General features: G+C 36.1%; 3 protein-coding genes across 8 annotated transcripts in view; 1 reads left to right on the top strand and 2 right to left on the bottom strand.

Annotated features, from left to right (window-relative positions):
• tecta (tectorin alpha) overlaps nt 1-1,174 on the bottom strand; it is a 52,976-nt gene extending 51,802 nt beyond the window's left edge. For 4 of the 5 annotated variants that reach the window (XR_003675544.1, XM_028467554.1, XM_028467552.1 and 1 more), the window contains exon 1: nt 1,100-1,174. The gene's annotated coding sequence lies outside the window, so the exon portion shown is untranslated. The remainder of the gene's footprint in view (nt 1-1,099) is intronic. The other variant, XM_028467553.1, reaches the window with a different exon arrangement.
• A 2,924-nt stretch (nt 1,175-4,098) lies between these two features.
• plekhb1 (pleckstrin homology domain containing B1) lies at nt 4,099-9,765 on the top strand. Its single transcript, XM_028467558.1, has 6 exons — nt 4,099-4,152; nt 6,207-6,359; nt 7,188-7,290; nt 7,366-7,405; nt 7,477-7,567; nt 9,632-9,765. Exons 1-6 carry the CDS (start codon nt 4,116-4,118, stop codon nt 9,763-9,765), a joined length of 558 nt encoding a protein of 185 aa, XP_028323359.1. The 5' UTR covers nt 4,099-4,115.
• A 576-nt stretch (nt 9,766-10,341) lies between these two features.
• Nucleotides 10,342-18,862, bottom strand: sc5d (sterol-C5-desaturase). 2 transcript variants are annotated; one of them, XM_028466853.1, is made up of 5 exons: nt 18,817-18,861; nt 17,904-18,124; nt 14,542-14,674; nt 13,365-13,465; nt 10,342-11,462 (listed from the first exon to the last, which is right to left on the bottom strand). In XM_028466853.1, the coding sequence occupies exons 2-5, from the start codon at nt 18,111-18,113 to the stop codon at nt 11,013-11,015; spliced, it is 894 nt and encodes a 297-aa protein (XP_028322654.1). In that variant the 5' UTR covers nt 18,114-18,124; nt 18,817-18,861; the 3' UTR covers nt 10,342-11,012. The 2 variants fall into 2 exon arrangements, with proteins under 2 accessions (XP_028322654.1, XP_028322653.1); XM_028466852.1 differs by having other exon boundaries at nt 10,346-11,462; nt 18,812-18,862.
• Between the last annotated feature and the right edge of the window lie 745 nt (nt 18,863-19,607).

Genomic DNA, 19,607 nt, shown 5'->3' on the forward strand with positions numbered 1-19,607 from the left:
AGAAGATGAAAAGAACTATCTCCTAGTATCCTTTTTACACTGTGACTGTGCATTAAAATTAGTATAGGTAAACATGCAAAAGGAGTGACTTTTTCAAATTATTGTCACAATATCACAATAGTGCATTTGAGAACGATTTTTTTAATTATTATTTATTTCATTTATTATTTTTTTTAAATTAGGCCCAGACTATTACATTTTATTATTATTTTTACAAGTATCAATGGATCTATAAATAATATTACTAAGGACATTTAAACAAATTTACATGGAAAATAGTAATCCGCTATAGTACGACATGTATTTTGACAAATTTACATTACATGACTATTGTATGTACAGAATATTCTTTTTCTTTTTTAACATGCACTATTGAATAAAATTCTAGGAAGACATGGATCATAATTCAGAAGAAAGAAAAAAAAAAAAACATGTATTTGAAATAAAGCGTTGCCTTTTTTCTTTGTAATATAGCTTTAAATGCAACTCTCGAGCGCCTCCAGCGACAAACTACAGGAACAACAACAACATTGAAATGTCCCAAAAATGTGAGTTTTAAGAAAAACGCTCGACAATGTTAATTCGATACGAATGCCGAAATAATCAGAAGTATATTATCACTTTGAAAAAGTTTGAAATTGTACTGAATATAAAGTGTATAATCGCAGATAGCAATATCACTTTTAACTCGACATTTTTTCTACAAGGTTTGGTCTGCAGGACACCGATAAGAAGCCTCGTTTGAGAGGGGGGGGGGGGGGGGTCGCTGATAACTGAGGCCTGCACGCGTCACAGCGAGTGTACAAAAACGAACCGATAACAAAGTGAAATGTGATATTTTATCGACGCTTTGGGGAGAACTTGAAACGCTTCGCAGCACAAACGCGAATGTTACAGCTGTCAACCTTGAAAAAAGGTGATCAATATGTCCGACTGTGTGGGCTCGTAAAAATAACTCCACGCGCAAGACGGAGAAGGTAAAAATACCTCCGCGTTTACTACAACATAACAACATGGATGTTTTCACCCGGAAACCACGACGCATAGAATAATGCAGTGTTTAGTCAGAGAAACAGCCTTTAGAGAGGAGAACACTCACCGTCCATCAAACCCACACAGCGCTGGGTTTGTTTTTGTTATTCTTCGGTTATTGACACGCTAAGGCCCGCCCACTGCCCCCGGAAGTGACGTGGTTTAAATGTAAGCCTTTTAAATGTCACTATCCAATACACAAATTATATAAAAGTTCAATATCCATACACTGTTCTAAGACTTCTATTACCCGTTATTTAAAATGTCCCATTCCCCCTAAATTAAAATAAATAAATGTGAAGATATTGAATAGAATCTACCAGATCTAGTGCTCTGCTGAGGCAAAATTGTTACTTATATTATATATTATAATATTCACACCATGACTTCCTTATCAACAATATTATTATACTTGGACAACTTTTTTGTATGCAAAACAAAATACTCAAAAATCAAACATAATTTTAATGCCTTTCGCAACTCATTTTTACAATAATTTAAATCCATTACATTTAAAAAAAAAAAAAAAAAACCATAATTAAAAAAAACATGTTAAACATGATTGAATAATTTACATTGGCAGAAAAACCATAGCTCCTTTAAATCTGTATTCTACTGTATCATTGAATTATACTCTTTAAAAGCCCTTATGCATGTATTATTTATTTTATTTTATATATTTTTCCATTTGTGACTTGTTTTTTGTTTTGTTTTAGTCTCTATTTTGTTGCTCTGTGTAGAGATTGAACTTGTGGTTTGGACTTTAATATGCTATCCTAACTATTGGTCTTTTGATCCTTGTATATGACATTCAAGTGCCTTGTTATCTGTATATATTCTGCACTTTTGCTCAATAATAATAATAATAATAATAATAATAGTAAAAACAATCGCAAACAATACATACAAAACAAAAATCGCTACATTTCAGTAGTTTCTTCGTCAACAAAGTTTATCAATAGTTGGCTGCTCAAACATTTTTAAATTGATCTGTTTATGCGTCTTAAAGGACATTTTGCAGAACGTCTCACAATGTTTTATAACAATAATAATTCTATTAGAACAGATACACATAAATGACAAACAGCCCATATATAACTATACAGATGTCACATTTATCATTGCATTAAATTAAAAAAAGAAAGTCCTGTAGGCCTGTACATTTTTTCTACAGGCCTTTCTTTATAATAAAGAACACATCCTGATGTACTTTAGCCTGCAGCCAGCAGGTGGCAGTCTTGTATCTTTTATGACAAACTGAGCTCATCTGATGTTCAGACTGAATAATATTCATGAACTCACAGGTTCAGTTAACACTGTTAAGGGAATTCAATACAACCATTTTACATCCCAGAATAGAGGTGTTTGGAAATGATATGCACTCTGTCTGCAGATCGGAAAAGAATCGAATAGGAAGATGAATAAATAAACCAAACAAGAAAATAATATTAGAAAGAAAGAAAGAAAAACAAACTTCAATATATAAACAGTTCTGCAAGCAACCCCATATTTACTATTATATTTAAATATATTTACATTTTCACTGCTGTACATGTATGTATATGCAAATTAATCACTTCAAAACCGGCATAAATGAGACAATATTTATCAGATACAGTTTGTAATATACAGATCATGTGGAATCTGTATTTAATCCAGTCAATGTTAGGATAAGAACCAATTGAAAAACCCTAAAAACAATCTGAACTTCAATATTACAGTGCAAACAACAAGGCTGGAGGAGATTCCATATTCATAAAAATGGGATGAAATCAATGTTTGTGATGCCAAACTTTGTCTTTTCAGTTGGACTTCTCTTTCAGAAGATGCCACACCAGCTGGAAAATGACTTTATTTATTGACACCATACAAGCCATTCCCTTTGTCCATAAATACAAAGTTCCACTGGGAGTCAGGAGAGTCTGCAGCGTATAGTTCTCCTTAAATTCTTTAGCTGATAATGGTAAAATAAAAGTCTCGCAGCAGTTTATTTACAACCATCTTTGTCTTATTACAAACACAGGCACATGCATCACACAATAGGAATTGTTTAGCAATTACATTTTGTTTGTTTTTCTATAGAAGCTTTCTAAATGTCATCATCTAATCTACATGTGGCTGATTATAGTGTCTAAAATACCAGTTTTCAGTGTTGAGTCATTGGATTATTTTGTTTAATCCTCAATTTAAGGGTCACGGCCCAAAAGTGGGTCACAGGCTTTTACCAAAGTAAAACATTATCAGAATAAATTCATATTTCTAACAGAAGGAGGCAACATCTTTGTTTTTATTTTCATTTTTGCCAAAGCAGCTTTTCGTCTAGTTAAGGTTTTAATAAGTTACATTTTCCTCTCCAAGTTTTGGAAAGTTTGTTTTTCTTTTTTCAGTTTTTGATGAAGTTTTCCAGCTTCCATCTGCATCACATTTTTCTCGGAATCCATTTACAAAAGTATAAAAAGTTTCCTTCTTTAATCAAAATGAAATAATATTGAGCAGTATTGTGTTCCAAAATATCGATAAGTAATCTGTCAACAGAAAAATTATGTAAAAATGTTCTAGCGTCTTTTGGTATTAAACATGCATTATACATATAACATTATACAATGCGTTTAATGATTATTTTTCTATTGACGGTGTGGTTTTGGAAGGGCACTGTTTTTTATGTTTGACGTTAGACGACTGATTCTAAAGGAATTCTGACTTCACGTGGCCTCCAATGTACTTTTCCAAGTAGGAGGTCGAAGAATCCTGCATTCTGAGTTACAATATCTGGAAAGCAGCATTAATCTGAGGGTCCTAAACTAAAAGAAGGTGTCCCTGAAGAGTGTGAGGCAGGGTGGGGGGAGAGGATGAGAGGGCGTGGTCACCTAATCCTGAATTATCCTGTGAGTCAGACTCAATCCCAGTGGGAACCAGAATAATCCCTGGGAACACAGGTAATACAAACAGAGACAAAGAGGAGCTCTAGATCAGCACCACCAGGAAACCATTTAAATACTTATACTTCACCATTCACACACACGTTACTATTACCATCACTGCTACTATCTGTAAACTGTGGTTACATCAACAAGCTGAGGAAGATGGCGCTCCTGAAGTCAGGGTGGCTGTGGAGACAGAGTGAGTAAAACATGGACTTCCTATAGAATGATGGGATTGATTTAACTGTTTCTGAAGGACAACATCAGAACCTGTTTAGGCCAACAGCATGAGAAATCTGGCTTTTGTTGTTTGTTTCATTGTCACTTTTTAAAGACTTTAATACATTCTGTAATTTAGATTGTAAATGCACGTTAGTGAAAAAGGAGGGTACACAGATTCATGCTTAGTATGAATATACACAAAATTAAATAGGTGAATTAAATAAATCAATACACGTCAATTTATATCATCAGTTTTTTGGTTAACCGTTTCTTTTTATTGTTAGATTCATCATCATCTAAAGGTCATGTTTTTTGTTTGTTTGTTTTTTTTTTTATTGAGATCCAACAAACAGATTTGATAAGATGTACAAACAACATTCACACAGAAAAGAAAATATAACTAAAATAAAACACAATAACCAAAGCATACACAAAAGGTAACAACATTGACTGAAATACACACAACATAGAAATACAAGAATTAAAGTAAACTAATAATTGACAAAATAAATAAATTAAAAAAAACTACCTGTATACAGAATATCCGGGTATAAAATTATGCTATACATTACATATCAAGATTCAGCACACAATACATCATTTAATTATATAATAATTCTTATTCTTGTGAACAAGTGACCTTTCTTTACATTTGATGGAAGATGGCTGATTGGAAACTGAAATAAAAACGTGCCTGTTTTAAACGACTAAATATTAGATGTAGGGTCAGTAGTCTACAGACTACTATGGGAAGGCAATAGTAACTGTGAAAAAGGGATTCTCAGAGGAAAAGGTCCCAGGTCAAACAACATGAGCTAAACATGCTAACCACTAACCCACCACACTGCTTTAATCACTTTGACATTGATCTTTTTGTCTGTGAATCCATCTTGGTTACACTCCGTTGTTATGGCGACACTCTGTGTTTTCTAGAAATTGAAGATGGCTCCTGTTACGACACTTGTCATTTGTAATCCCATTAATTGTCCCAGGCAGCCTGTTTAAGTGGCTTACAGATGACCGTCACTTTGGATGAATCTGCTTTCGAATATACCAACACACATAGACACAGTTAGAGAGAGAGATATAGAGATTGGAACCATCTGCCTCCATCACTGAGGTCACTTGCCACCTTAGGCTCCTTTAGAACGGCTTTATGTACTAACGTGAAAACAGAATGACAAATTGTTTGTTTCTGTCTTTGTTTTTACTCAACACAGTCAAAAAATAAACAAAAACAAAAAAAATCCCCTATAGATGTGTGTTATATAGCTATGTTTACATATATATGTTATATACTGTATGTGTGTAAACCTATGCCTATGTATGTGTATTGCCGTGTATGTATATATGTGCATCTATGTATATGTCTGCTGCATGTGGTTGTATAGTGTATGTGCATCTATATACTTTAAACACTTATGTGTTGATCTATATGTATATATTTACCCTGAGATATGTGGGGGCGTGGGAGATTTTTTGTTGTGAGCAAAATGGTCTATTGTCTATCACTTTAGTCAAATAGATTTATTTAGCATGCATTTTAGATTTGGTGGTAAGGCTCTGTTCTTTGACCTCTCTGCCCTTTCCAGCAGCTGCATGGAAAGCCCAAAGCGAAGGGAGCTCCCATTCGCTTTTCCATGAGCTACATGGAGAGGCATAAGCAGAGAGAGCGGTCAGCAGGACCCCATGGAACAGAAGCACAGATGTTTAGATGGCAACAAAAGATGTATAGTTAGACAGAAGAGGAGGAGCTGGGTTGGGGGTGGGTTGCGAGGCGTTTGCAGACAAAGCGTGCGGAAGTAGACGTGTTGCCATGGTTTAAATACAGTGCTGAGACCAACTCTAACAAATGGGAAGCATAGAGCATGATCAGCTGTATGATGAACTGATTAGGGGATGTATGCTGTTAACAGCTATTGGCAGATGAAGGGCTGGACTAGCTTGACTTCCGTGCCTGCCTGAACTAACGCGATGCTCAATTTCTTCTTCTCTCTTGTGACTTTGTAAAATCTGTTTTGTTTTTTGTAGGTTCTGTGTTAAAGCGTTGGAAGCTGAACTGGTGTGACCTTTGGATTGATGGGAGTCTTTGTTTCTACAAGACGGACAGCAGACGGGAGTTTGAGCACCGCGTCAGCCTCAAAACATCGTGCATAGACATCCGTTCAGGTCTGGAGTGTGGAGGTATAAACAATCAGAATGAATGGGTTGTTTATATAGATTTCAGCCAATCAGCGTTCGCATACATGTTGTCGTAAAGTCACAGCTACTCTTGGTCAGGGTTGGGGTCAATTACATTTTTCAATTACAATTACATTCTCAATTACTCAAGTGCGATTACAATCTCACTAACTTTTATTCATATAGCATTGTGATGATTGTATACGGTTTTTTTTTTGTCTGTAAGATGTTGTTTTAGCATCTTTACGTTTAAATGTGAGTACATTTATTATAATATCCTATGTAAAAGCCCAACTAGGGACAAGAGTTGGATTTTAAGCAAGAATTATAAACTCTTTGTACAAAACATCAGTTACATTAACAGTATTGTTACTCTGTAAAATTATATCAACCCAATTAAAAAAAACCTTCTATTATATCCTAACGCTAACCTTTATCATCTGTATGAGTGAAAATTCACTGACATATAGTGGAAAAACTTAAAATGAAACATATTTTAGTATTTGTTAACTACTTATGTGTAAGCCATAGACCTGTTTTGCCATTAATTCAATTGTAATTGAAAGTTTGTATTGCATTTCCATGATAATTATAATTACAAAGTCAATCGTCTTAACTCAATTGCAATTCAATTGGAATGACAACGGCAACAGATTCTTAAAATTACAATTACAATTATGCCACAATTGTAATAAATGATCAATTACGCAGTTACAATTATAACTGACCCCAACCCTGCTCTTGGTATTTCCGCTCTTATTGAAAGTCTGTAGTGAAATAGCATTTCAATATGCACCGTTAGTGTAGTCAAATTCTGTGACATTGCTGTAGGTGTAATTCCTCCAGAAAGTAATCCCAGGGAGAACCTCATTGTGGTGCAACGCAGAGATGGCTATTCCCTCAACCTGTGTGCCAACAGTGAAGATGAATCAATGTAAGCACACACTTTGTTCCTGTGTACAGCAGCTCAGCAGTTCTTCACGCTAACTCGTGCGTTTTTTTTTTCCAGAGCGTGGAAACTTACTCTACTGGAGACCAGGAGAAATCCGGTGAGTCCTAATTGTTCTCTTTATGAATGAACTGTGCTGTTGTTTGACCTCTTTGCCTTTTATCCTTCAAGGTATTCGCATATGACCCTTATGATGACTCATACCAGGCCGTACCCATCAGCAACTACCACACAGTCTACATCACACCTGGAGCAGGACCAGGTACTTTTCTAGAGTCGGAATACTCTCCACTGGATGGATATCTGTGCACTCCGTTATATATTAATTCCAGATCAAAAACAGGAAAAAAGGGAATAGGAAAAAGTAGTGCGAATGAGGAGATAGTTATCAATTAAAATGACAATTTCGTGCCCTTAAATTGATTCGAACCCTAAAAAAAACTAACATTTAAGTCTTGTCTAAGATACATTGCTCAAAACGTTATTACAAACAGTGTTAACCTTATATTGCAGACATGGGCAACTGGTGGCCTGGGGGCCACATGCGGCCCTCTGTCTAATTTTATGCGGCCCCCAAAGTATATGTACAAAATGACAGAAAAGTACACAAAACAAAAGCAAGAATACATTAAAAAGAATACAAAGAATTACACCATTGCAGGGAAATACAGTATAGACAAGAAAAACAGAGAAAATACTACATTAAGACAAAATTAACAAAACAACAATATACAAAAACATACTCTAAATATTACAAAATGACCACATAAATACATAATAGCACAAAATGCAATCATAACAAGCAAGACCACAACAAATATACACAGAATGACAGAAAAACACACAAAACTCATTGTTCTTGACTGTATTCATGCTCAGACTGGTCTTTATTCTAAATGCGGACATGAATGTTGATCATGTGGCCCTTCCATCAAACAAACACATTTTTGTGGCCCCAAATGTGATAGAAGTCACCCACCTCTGTTAAATAGGGTGAACATGAAAGTTAGGGTAAAGCCAACGTGTTAAATATCACCCCCTTGTGCTAAATAATGGAATTACAGATGTTAGAGGTCAAAAAGTGCTGGTTTGCTTACAGCATATCTCCTAAAAACCAATAAAGTAACCTAATTCCCACCAGATTTTGAACTTTTTCACGTCTTCCCTTTCGTGGAAAGATGTTCTTTGTTGAGCTTATGCATGAATAAATATTCCACATTTGAGCTAAAGATCAAACAAAAGTCCTTATTTCTAAAAGCTTCCTTAAATCAGGCTATTCTGTGAGCAAACACTCGCAGCCGTAACTGGGACAGGTACACTCACTGTCTCCAAAAACCTATTTACACATTCATAATTCAGCTGCAGGCCAGTCTACAAACAAACATGAATAGAACATAAGCTATGTTAACGTGAGCTACACTCATTTTTCCTTGTTATAAATCACACTAAAAGTCACTGGTTTCCATCATGTCAGCACAGGCCTCCCTTTTCCCACACCTGTGCTGTGATTAATTACAACAGAATTAATTACATTGTAGTACTTCAGTTGAGTCGAACCAGAAGATTCCAGTTTTTATGAGAAAAAAGAGCAGTTTCAACATTAGTGTGCCTGAGTTTGGATTTTACAGTAATTTGTATGTATTACAAATTAATGAACATCAATTTATAGAGAAATAGACTTAAATATGCCAAATTATAGCAATAATGCTATTTTGCGTCCACGGTCTCTAGGCAGGTAACAAAAACCTTCAATAAGACAAAAAATAGGGCACTAAATCACAATAAAAACACATTACAAGTAGCTAATAACTAAAAGTTACAGGTTCCACTCCCTCCAGAATATTGACTTTGAAAATTCCACCTCAAACATTTACAATAAAAGAAAAAAAATGCAAGCCCCAGTCCTTTAAAATGTATGTATTTGAAGGAACTGGGATATGTGGACCTAAACTAAATAATGATTTACATCATGATTCATGACTAGCTTTAATCCTCCCGTGGGCTAAAATGGATACTCTGATGGACCTGATTTCACCTGCCTTGAGTTTGACATGCCTTCATTTTGTATCCTATATCTGTATGATCTGTTATCTGTAAGAGTAAATATACCAAAAAGCAAGCAACGTTTGGATTTTAAGACACCAGGTGAGTTGTATAGCGTAAAAAGTGTAGGTCCGAAAACACAACCTTGTGGAACTCCATGAATACTTTGTGTGTTATAAAGAAGGATGTTTTCAGTTCTGAAAGAAAAGAAACAGTAATTTATAAAGATGGTCTAACCACTGATCATAGATATTGACAAGCGAGCGTCTTTCCTTTCTTTTAGGAACAAACCAGGTGATCGTTCACAGGAACCCGTGCGATGGCCTGGCAGAAAATCTAGCAGTGGGAATACTGGCAGGAGTAGCAGCAGGGGCAGCCATGCGCTCCTTCATGTGGATGCCCGTGTTTTTCTGTTGAGAGGCCTGACATTTTACAGAGAGCTGAGTAGCGAACAAGCTGTTGTGTAGAATATGCTTTCCCACCGTCCTTGTTGTCTTTCTTTTCTTTGACATTTACTCTCCCAGGGAATGACATTTCTTTTCTTTTGTAGTTTTTTATTTGAAACCTGTTAAGCACTGAAAACCGCTGTATAAATATGCTTTTCTGCTTCTATTTGCAAGAACATGTTGATTTTGAATCCAAATATTGGATTTTGATAGTCTCCACTTCACAAAGCTGAAAAACTTGTGTGAAGACAAACATGTAAGCTCATGACCCTTATATTAAAGCTGGATATGGCTTTTTAAATGGTGTCATATTTGATTAACTTAGATGAAAAAGCTGATTCTAGGAAGGATGAGTTTAAAATGTGTGGAATTGTCAGAATAACTTTAGATAAATGTGTTTGGGCAAAAAATCATGACAAGGCCAATTAAATTCAGTTCAACACCAATCAGCCCATTTCATGCATTAAATATTAGATTTTAGAGGCTAAAACTGCAGGTTTGGTGAATCCTAATGCCATTTATGTCTCTGATAGACAACCAAATACATGTTAAATATCTATAGCATCTTCACCTGGTCTCAGAGGGGCCTACAGATTTACAGGTATGGATAGTTAGACTAAAAATGGTAAATGAAGCAAAAATAATCAACCAACTCAGTGGTTCCCATCCATTGGTTCATGGACTGTTTCCAGTCTGTAGACCATTTGGTGGCGGACAGCAAAGAAAAAAAATAAAGTTTTAAAAATGATTTGTATTTATTTCAAGGTCTTTTATTTTGAAATAAATTGAACTTCAGCTTTAAAGCTCATCACTGCTGCCAAGAAACATCATGATGGAAAATGCAAGTTTAATTAGTCTTACTGAGGGCAAAATCCTCCTGTGTAATACACCTACAGCCCGTTCATCAACGCAAAGCATTTCCTGAACTAATTGGTCTCAAGTCAGTGAAAACTCCCAGTAATCCTGGTTTAACTGGTGTAGGGATGAGATATGGTAAGAATGTGTATTGAGACAAAAAAAAAAAAAAAAAAGAGTACATTCTTTCCTGTAGTGGTCAGCGACTATCATCACTAGAGTAGAAGAACAAGTGTTCTAAGAATGCTAGCTAGTCATAATTTAACTTTTTTCATCATTTGACAGCATGTACGAACACACACTTAGTGAAAAATCTCCCATTGGCACATCTGGCATTGTCTTAACACAAAGTCATCACTGTTCCTACTCTTCTTTACATGTGACTCCATTCCTCACATTCCCGTTAGCTTTCCCATCACTACCTAGCTTTCCCTCAGCTTCAAGCTTCCTGATCACATCGTGAGGTCCTTTTCCCATCAGAGGCGACGGGTGCCTGTAGGAGCCACCCAGTCGGTCCCACAGCGTGAAATATTGTCCGTAGTTGTACTCAAAGAACAGGTGGTGGTCGGTGTGGTGAGCAGCGCCGTTGACGACGCTCGTCAGGGCTCCAGGGACTCGGTAGTCACCGTCGTGTATGGAGATGGTCCAGATGTTGACAAAGATGTACAGTGCCAGGTAAAGGACTTTGTGCAGAGGGAAGAAGAATGGGTAGATGTGGTAGGGGACGCCCTGCATGAAACCGTCCAATGGATGGAAGGCATGGCTGGCAAAGGGAGTCGGGATCTTCCAGATGTGGTGTGCTTTGTGAAACAGCTGAGGAGCAAAAGAACATCTAGATTAAAACACCAAACCAAACCAAATAAGATCACATTGATTAGCCAAAAGAGCCCTGTTTGGTGCTTTATATTCATACTGGGATGATATTTATCGCCTGAGTAAAAACACTGCAGCTTGTTCACTGCTTTTCCTTTACTTGTATTTATTTGAAAGGATCCTGCAGACTGAAACCCCCCCATTAGTGAGTGGAATATAAGGTGAGTCCTAACTTTGTCTCAAAAGGGCACAATTCACACCAGACTCTGGGACTTAACGGATCCTAGAGCAGTTAAAGCGAGCTAGGGATTGACTGATGTGAACGCATCCAATGAGAAATAAAATAAAGCTTGTCACGTTTACCTAAAGTCTTGCACTTATTTCCTGTTTATATTTTGGGAACAAAGATCTCACATATTTACTCATTAACCAATCTACTTAAAGTTGATATCAGGAGTTTTTGAGAGGACGTCTTGATGTCCCGCCCTCAGCAGCTCAACTTCCTCCCCCTGCAATCTACTAGAAGCCACACCTCTACATTTGTCCACACGGAATACACGGTAGCATCGGGATGCATTGATATAGGTCTATGGGTTATTGTGGCGACGGACATTTCTGAGGTAAGAGCTTCGGCGCTCTCCTCCATGACGCTATGCTGCTCAGTGATACTTGTTTGCTGCTGTGACGCACGTCCTCGTTTCCATGCACAATTTACACACGCGCATTCCCTTTGATTGACAAAGTCCATTGTTTCCATTTATAGGGGTTTTATTGGGGTCTATAGGACGTAGACGGGTCTTATATACATTGATGTATATGAATGACCACACGAAAAAAAATGATACATAAACAGATTTCTCAGAAACTCCGGATATGAGCTTTAAGGCTTGGTTATCACTTATACACGTCATTATTTTAGTGGCAATTCAAGGGATTCTATGAGTGTCTCCTGTTGACTCTACACCAGTGTTTCCCAAACCTTTTATGTATTTTCCATTCAAAAAAAAATCACAAGGTACACCACTTAAACAAAAATGTCACAAGAAGTCTGTTTTGAAACTTCACAAAAATCTCGTTTTGCTTTGTATACTTATCTCGTATGAAACCTGGGCCTGTTTAGTCGAACATAAAGCTGACATTTTTTCGTGTAATAGAAAAAAAAAGATATTCCTAAACCACTCTAAGTTTTTTTCTTGTTCCCTCTTAAAGCACACCTCACATAGATATGGAGCAGAAGTGAAATTGATTTGTTTGCCAGAATGGAGAACTTTTAGTCAAAAGGCTGCCAAAAGCTGTCCAAAGGTAGGTCAGCTAAGCTCAGTTTTATACTGGTTGGTTCCTCAGGGCAGAATGACTACTTTCCTTTATAATGAATATCCATCGCTATTACTTTTGGCGTTGTCATACTTGCTGCATGACTATGTACTTTTGTATTTAGCGCGATATTGCCCTCAAATGGAAGAGCATGTCATTGTTCCAACTGTCCCTGCAGGTCGCCGCTCACTAAGAGAACCAATCAGAATCTTCCGCTGCACAGTGGTTGGGAAACACTGCTCTACCAACAACTACCAGCACTAACGTTGGACTTTGTCACTGCTGTAGTGCTCACAGGGAACCCAAAAGGTTCAGCCTGGCTGATACACAATGTGTCTGATCGTTGTCAGCACCGAATAATATAGTAAATGATATTCAAATGTGTATCATTTCAGGAATAAAGGGAACAGATGCTGAGATAGGACCTCTATACTTAGCAGAGAACTTAAAATCACTCATATTCAAAGTGCTTGAGATTCAAATGAAAACTAACACAAGCAGTTTGATACTATTCCTTCATGTGAGGGAGTTTGTAGTCCACGTCTATAAAAAAGGTGATAAATTTGCCTGAACCAAATGTGCGCTCACCTTGTAGATGCTTTTATGGTGCAGAAAGCGATGAATCCAGTAGATGCACATGTCAGTAAAAAACAGGAAGGAGATCATGCTCAGGAAAAGTCCAGACCAACCTGAAGGAGCAGAGGTCACGTAACGCCTGGGCATTAATATATCGAGATTCAAGATATATCGAGTTTTCTATTTTGGCGATATAAAAAATTTAAATATTGCTTATATCGATATATTTTATTTTATAGCTTGTTTTTGTTTTAAAATACTTGTTTTAGGAGTCGCTGCTTTTGCTATTTTCAGAACAGTATGAAAAGCTCAGTTAGATGGATTTCTGAGTGCATCCTAACCCAGACCTTCATCTAAACAAGCAACACGACAGAACTCACTCACACGTGCTGTCCCTTACAGGAGAAAAAGTTCGAAATGGAACATATTCTGCTGCTGTTTTGTTCATAAATGTGCCTGTGTGGCATTTTCCTTCATCAGATTTAACCCAGAATTGTCTTTCTGGTAGGGGTGGGTGATGTGAGGAAAAATAAATCATATCACGATTTTTTCTTTGTAAAATCATGATCTCGATTTTATCACGATTCTTTCATTCAGATCATTTAGATTATTTTCAAGTAAAACAAACCAATTCACCTACTTAAAATAATCGCACTAAATGAAAAAAAAGAGATAAAACATCATTAAAGTTAGGGTACTTTAAAATACGTAAAACAAAAAAAATGTATCAAACTGGTTCCAAGTACGATTAACATCAAACAAAAACGCTGACGTGCAAAACTTGGGGTGAGGGAGCGGAGTGAGCGTACTTCTGCGCATTGAGCTCTGATTCATTATTGTGCTGTACTGCTGATATGAGCCTGACTTGGCAAATTGTGTGATTTGGCAAGTAAAAAAAAAAATTTGGATGTGCTGTGTATGGGCCACAGACATTGTACTGACAAAGCACAATATGCACAACAGACAGTTCTACGATCTCTGTGATTTGGCAGATTGTCGTCATGTTTTAATTGAGATCGCACACCCTTACTTTCTGTCAACACTTTGAGTTAAAAATATCAAGATTCATATCGTAAATCGCACTGTTAGAGAAAAAATCAACATATGAATTGTGGACCATATTGCCCAGCCCTAAGGTCACGTCAACATTAAAGACAGATTTGAAATGTTGGAGTATATAGCAGCTTACCTAGCGGTGAGTCACTGACATTGTCGTACAGTTTGCTGTATCCTCTCACCTCAGCGAAGAACAAGGCAACGGTCGGGATGCTGATAATCGGTAGGGAAGTCATGGCATATTTAATCTCTCTTTGCACCTGATTCTGAATGAACAGAAGTGAAGTTTCCATAGTTCAATAAAACAGAATAAAGAACATTTCAAGTCCTACGTCGACACTGGTATTTATGAGCCTACAAAGCATCGTGGAGTGGACTACATTTACAAAGGTGCATAGTGTCTGCCAAAAACATAGCAGGGTAGAGTACAGACAAAAACACAGCAGGGTAAAGTACAGACAAAAACATAGCAGGGTAAAGTACAGACAAAAACACAGCAGGGTAAAGTACAGACAAAAACACAGCAGGGTAAAGTACAGACAAAAATATAGCAGCGTAGAGTACAGACAAAAACATAGCAGGGTAAAGTACAGACAAAAACATAGCAGCGTAGAGTACAGACAAAAACATAGCAGGGTAAAGTACAGACAAAAACATAGCAGCGTAGAGTACAGACAAAAACATAGCAGGGTAAAGTACAGACAAAAACACAGCAGGGTAAAGTACAGACAAAAACACAGCAGGGTAAAGTACAGACAAAAACACAGCAGGGTAAAGTACAGACAAAAACACAGCAGGGTAAAGCACAGACAAAAACATAGCAGGGTAAAGTACAGACTAAAACACAGCAGGGTAGAGTACAGACAAAAACATAGCAGCGTAGAGTACAGACAAAAACATAGCAGGGTAAAGTACAGACAAAAACACAGCAGGGTAAAGTACAGACAAAAACACAGCAGGGTAAAGTACAGACAAAAACACAGCAGGGTAAAGTACAGACAAAAACATAGCAGCGTAGAGTACAGACAAAAACACAGCAGGGTAAAGTATAAGACAAAAACATAGCAGGGTAGAGTACAGACAAAAACATAGCAGGGTAAAGTACAGACAAAAACATAGCAGGGTAAAGTACAGACAAAAACACAGCAGGGTAAAGTACAGACAAAAACATAGCAGGGTAAAGTACAGACAAAAACACAGCAGGGTAAAGTACAGACAAAAACATAGCAGGGTAAAGTACAGACAAAAACACAGCAGGGTAGAGTACAGACAAAAACATAGCAGGGTAAAGTACAGACAAAAACATAGCAGGGTAAAGTACAGACAAAAACATAGCAGGGTAAAGTACAGACAAAAACATAGCAGGGTAGACTACAGACAAAAACACAGCAGGGTAGACTACAGACAAAAACATAGCAGGGTAGACTACAGACAAAAACATAGCAGGGTAGACTACAGACAAAAACATAGCAGGGTAGACTACAGACAAAAACACAACAGGGTAGACTACAGACAAAAACATAGCAGGGTAGACTACAGACAAAAACATGGCAGGGTAAAGTACAGACAAAAACACAACAGGGTAGACTACAGACAAAAACATAGCAGGGTAGACTACAGACAAAAACATAGCAGGGTAGACTACAGACAAAAACATAGCAGGGTAGAGTACAGACAAAAACATAGCAGGGTAGAGTACAGATGTACATAATAAGACATGTTTGTGAAGATTGTCGTTCATCCAGGTCATGGTCATTCAGATCACTTAAATGAAGCAATCAGACAATGATCACTGCAGTAAATTGGCTTAAAATTACCTATTTTACTGTAATAGAGAGTGAATATTGTAGATATTGATACACATTAATCTACACACCAACATCCATTCGAAAATCTCAAACTTTAAGTGAGAACTGAGTTACTGGAGAATGCTGTGAGACAGGGGCGGGGCTAATGTAGCCCCTGCTGTTTATTGAGAAGAGAAACAAACCATGTTTTCATCTGCAAAAGTTACTTTGTGTGATAAAAAGCTGAATTCTTATTAACATCGAACATTCTGCTGCTTACATCGTTTTTATACTAAACACTCATCATTATTGCAGTAGAGCTGGGCCAAAAAAACAATTTAATCGATTTATCAAATTTGTAGATAAAAATGATTTTTATTTTGCAAATTCGAGTTTAAAAAATAAAAAATGATATATATATATATATATATATATTTCCCACCACAGTTTTTTGGGACTTTTTCGCGTTCCGTCCTCGTGGGTTACAGTAGCGCGATGTGAGCAAACTCCTCTTTGTTTGCTAATGGAAGAGTTTATTATTTTTTTAATTGTAATGTTAAATGTTATAGAATATGTAGTTATCTGATTTCTTACTCAAATAAAATTAAGCTACTGTGAAAGTTGCACTTTTGACAATATATCTGAAGTCTGCAGTCATTTTTAAGTGCATTGAAAAAAAATAATTGAAAATCGAATCAAAACTCTAAATTTTCTTTAAAAAAAAAAAAAAATAGAAGATTTTTTTTTTTTTAGGCATAATCGCCCAGCCCTATATTGCAGTATTATGAGAAATTCATATCATGAAAAAACAACCAAACACCTGTATCTGGTATGAAATGGTGTACCATTGCCACTGTGTATTATGTTTATTGTTGACACTATGTTGCTCTGTTTGTGTCCAGGTGTTTTGTCCTTAAGGTGAACCAGTTTGGGTTTAAACTACAGGGAATGTGAGATTCCATCAACATAAGTAATGACTATGTAGTCCTGCTTGTCCTCCCTGTCTGACCTTGGCAGCTTGGTTGATTTGATAAAAGCTCTTCACTTCTTTGCCAGATACAGTATTAGCAGTTATCTGGATCAGTGATCCTGATCATGGTACTATGTATCATCAAGACTTTAAGGGCTTGGAAGAAAATTTCATCAGCATTAATAATGACACAGTAGATCCAAATACAGTATAAGGGCACCCCCATTTTTTAAAAATGAAAATCGCCATTAAATGCGTAATAGAGTAATAGAGGAACCAACCCGACATAACGAAGTAAAATTTTATAAAAATCCAGATCCAGAATCAGAATTTTGATTCACATCCTGTCCAAAAAATTCCATGATGTATAATCTATCTTTGGTTAAAATTGTGTCAAAATCCGGAAGTACTTTTGACGAAATCCTGCTAACAGACAAAAAACAAAAAAATAGACGCTGGTGAAAAAAAAATATATTAACTCAACCATAATAATTTTATCATCTTAGCTAAATTAAATTACTTTACAAATTGGTGTTAATAAAATATAGACTTTGTCCAAATACATAAAATGACTGTAAGAGTAAATTTGTGTACGTGCTTGTGATTTCCTGCACTTTCTAAATATAACATGTTATTGTGTGATAATGGTGCTCGAGATGAAAATATAGATAGATAGATAGATAGATAGATAGATAGACACTTTGCAATCATTAATTATTAGAATATTTATACTCGTACCTCTAAGAAGTGCGGGTGTTTCATCAGCTTGTGATCAAAGACAAAGTAATAACTGATTGCGCCGAGGCCCAAATACAGGACCGCCGCCCCAAGGTTGGTCAACACCAGCAGGCTGATGATCTGCCGCAGGGTTCCATCCTCCAGCCATGACTCAGGGTACACATAGGGGGTGAGGACATAGTAGTCCGCAACATTCAGCACAAGGTCCATGGCTGAAAGGACTGAGAAAACAGAAATACTCATGCATGAATTTCATATTTTTGATAAGCACATTGACATGACTTTGTTGTAATTTGCGCTGTACAAATAAAGTTGAATTGAATTAAATTACTTAACCTTTTTACCAGAAAAAACAGTCTACTTTTTGTATTTTAGATTCATTATAAATCTGTTTTTGTCATTTAGCACAACTATTAACTGCACAAGGAAGGGAAGTAATGCCTATCTGCTAAAATACATTTCTAATAACTAAATATTACACAGTATATATACTGTATATGAACTAATATATAACTAATGTGTAATTCTGTAATTAATTACACACTGTTATTTAATTTGGTATATGATATGCATTATTTTCCTTTTTCTAAATATTATAGCCATAAGTAGGTCAGTATAAATTTGTATTGTCTGCATAAAATAAGTACATTTTTGAAGACAGAATGTACATTATTCACCCGGAAGTATGCAGGTGTTCATATATTAATAATTTCCAGATGTTGTCATTTGTTACATAATTTTTTACTGCGTCCGTTAAGTAAACCGATAGACAAATCTATCAATCTTTCTTTACGAATATTCAAAGCATGATTAGATATTAAAAAAAAAAGCTGTGATATATTAAACAGGATGAGTTACAATGTAACAAAGTGATGGTCTTTGCGTAAAAAGGTTAAGTTTTGCAGTACCTTACAGGGTTTGATGGTTTCCTGGAACTACTGTGGACTCGAGGTGAGTGGATAACTAGTGGTAAAGCGCTGGCCAATCAAATAACAGCTACATGTTACGTGTCATAATAACTGTCCAATGAGAGACGCGTTTAATCTCACGGTAGGCTGACAGGGAGCTCTCATTGGCCAACTGGAGAAACTGCTCATGGGACATGGAAGCAGAAAAAAAAAAAAAAAAAAAATGAAATATACATTTTAAGGATTATTGCTGAAGGAAATTTTTTTATAAATGTGTAATTTGCTGTACTTCAGAATCAAGTACAAAGTATGCATTTAATTAACGTAAAAAGAAAAAAAAAAAAATCAAGTTTGAAGAAAACATTTTCACCACAATAAGAAATGACATCTTTGATCTGGTTTAAATACTACACTGTTGTTTAACTTCCACATACATATAAACACTTATTACATATTAACTTCTGACATAAAGACACAGTTAATCCATTAAGTGCAACAGAAAAACAATAACAGTTAAACAACTCAGCTTAAACATTTCCATATGTATTTCCATCTATACAGCATTATCAATCATGTGATAAATAATTTATTAATCACAAAAACAGGTTTTCTTTAGGTGCTATAGAAACCGTATTGATGTTTTAGGCACAGAATAATCAAGTGGTTTCTATCATTTATTCATCATTCGCACTCAACATTTATTTATTTAGTTTCACATTTTAAATATTAATATAATTTATTCTACATGGGTATATAGTTTGTTTATTGTTTCTTTAAATTAAAGCAGTAATCATAA

The sequence above is a fragment of the Gouania willdenowi genome, chromosome 14, assembly GCF_900634775.1.
Source record: "Gouania willdenowi chromosome 14, fGouWil2.1, whole genome shotgun sequence".
NCBI classification, from domain to species: Eukaryota; Metazoa; Chordata; class Actinopteri; order Blenniiformes; family Gobiesocidae; genus Gouania; species Gouania willdenowi.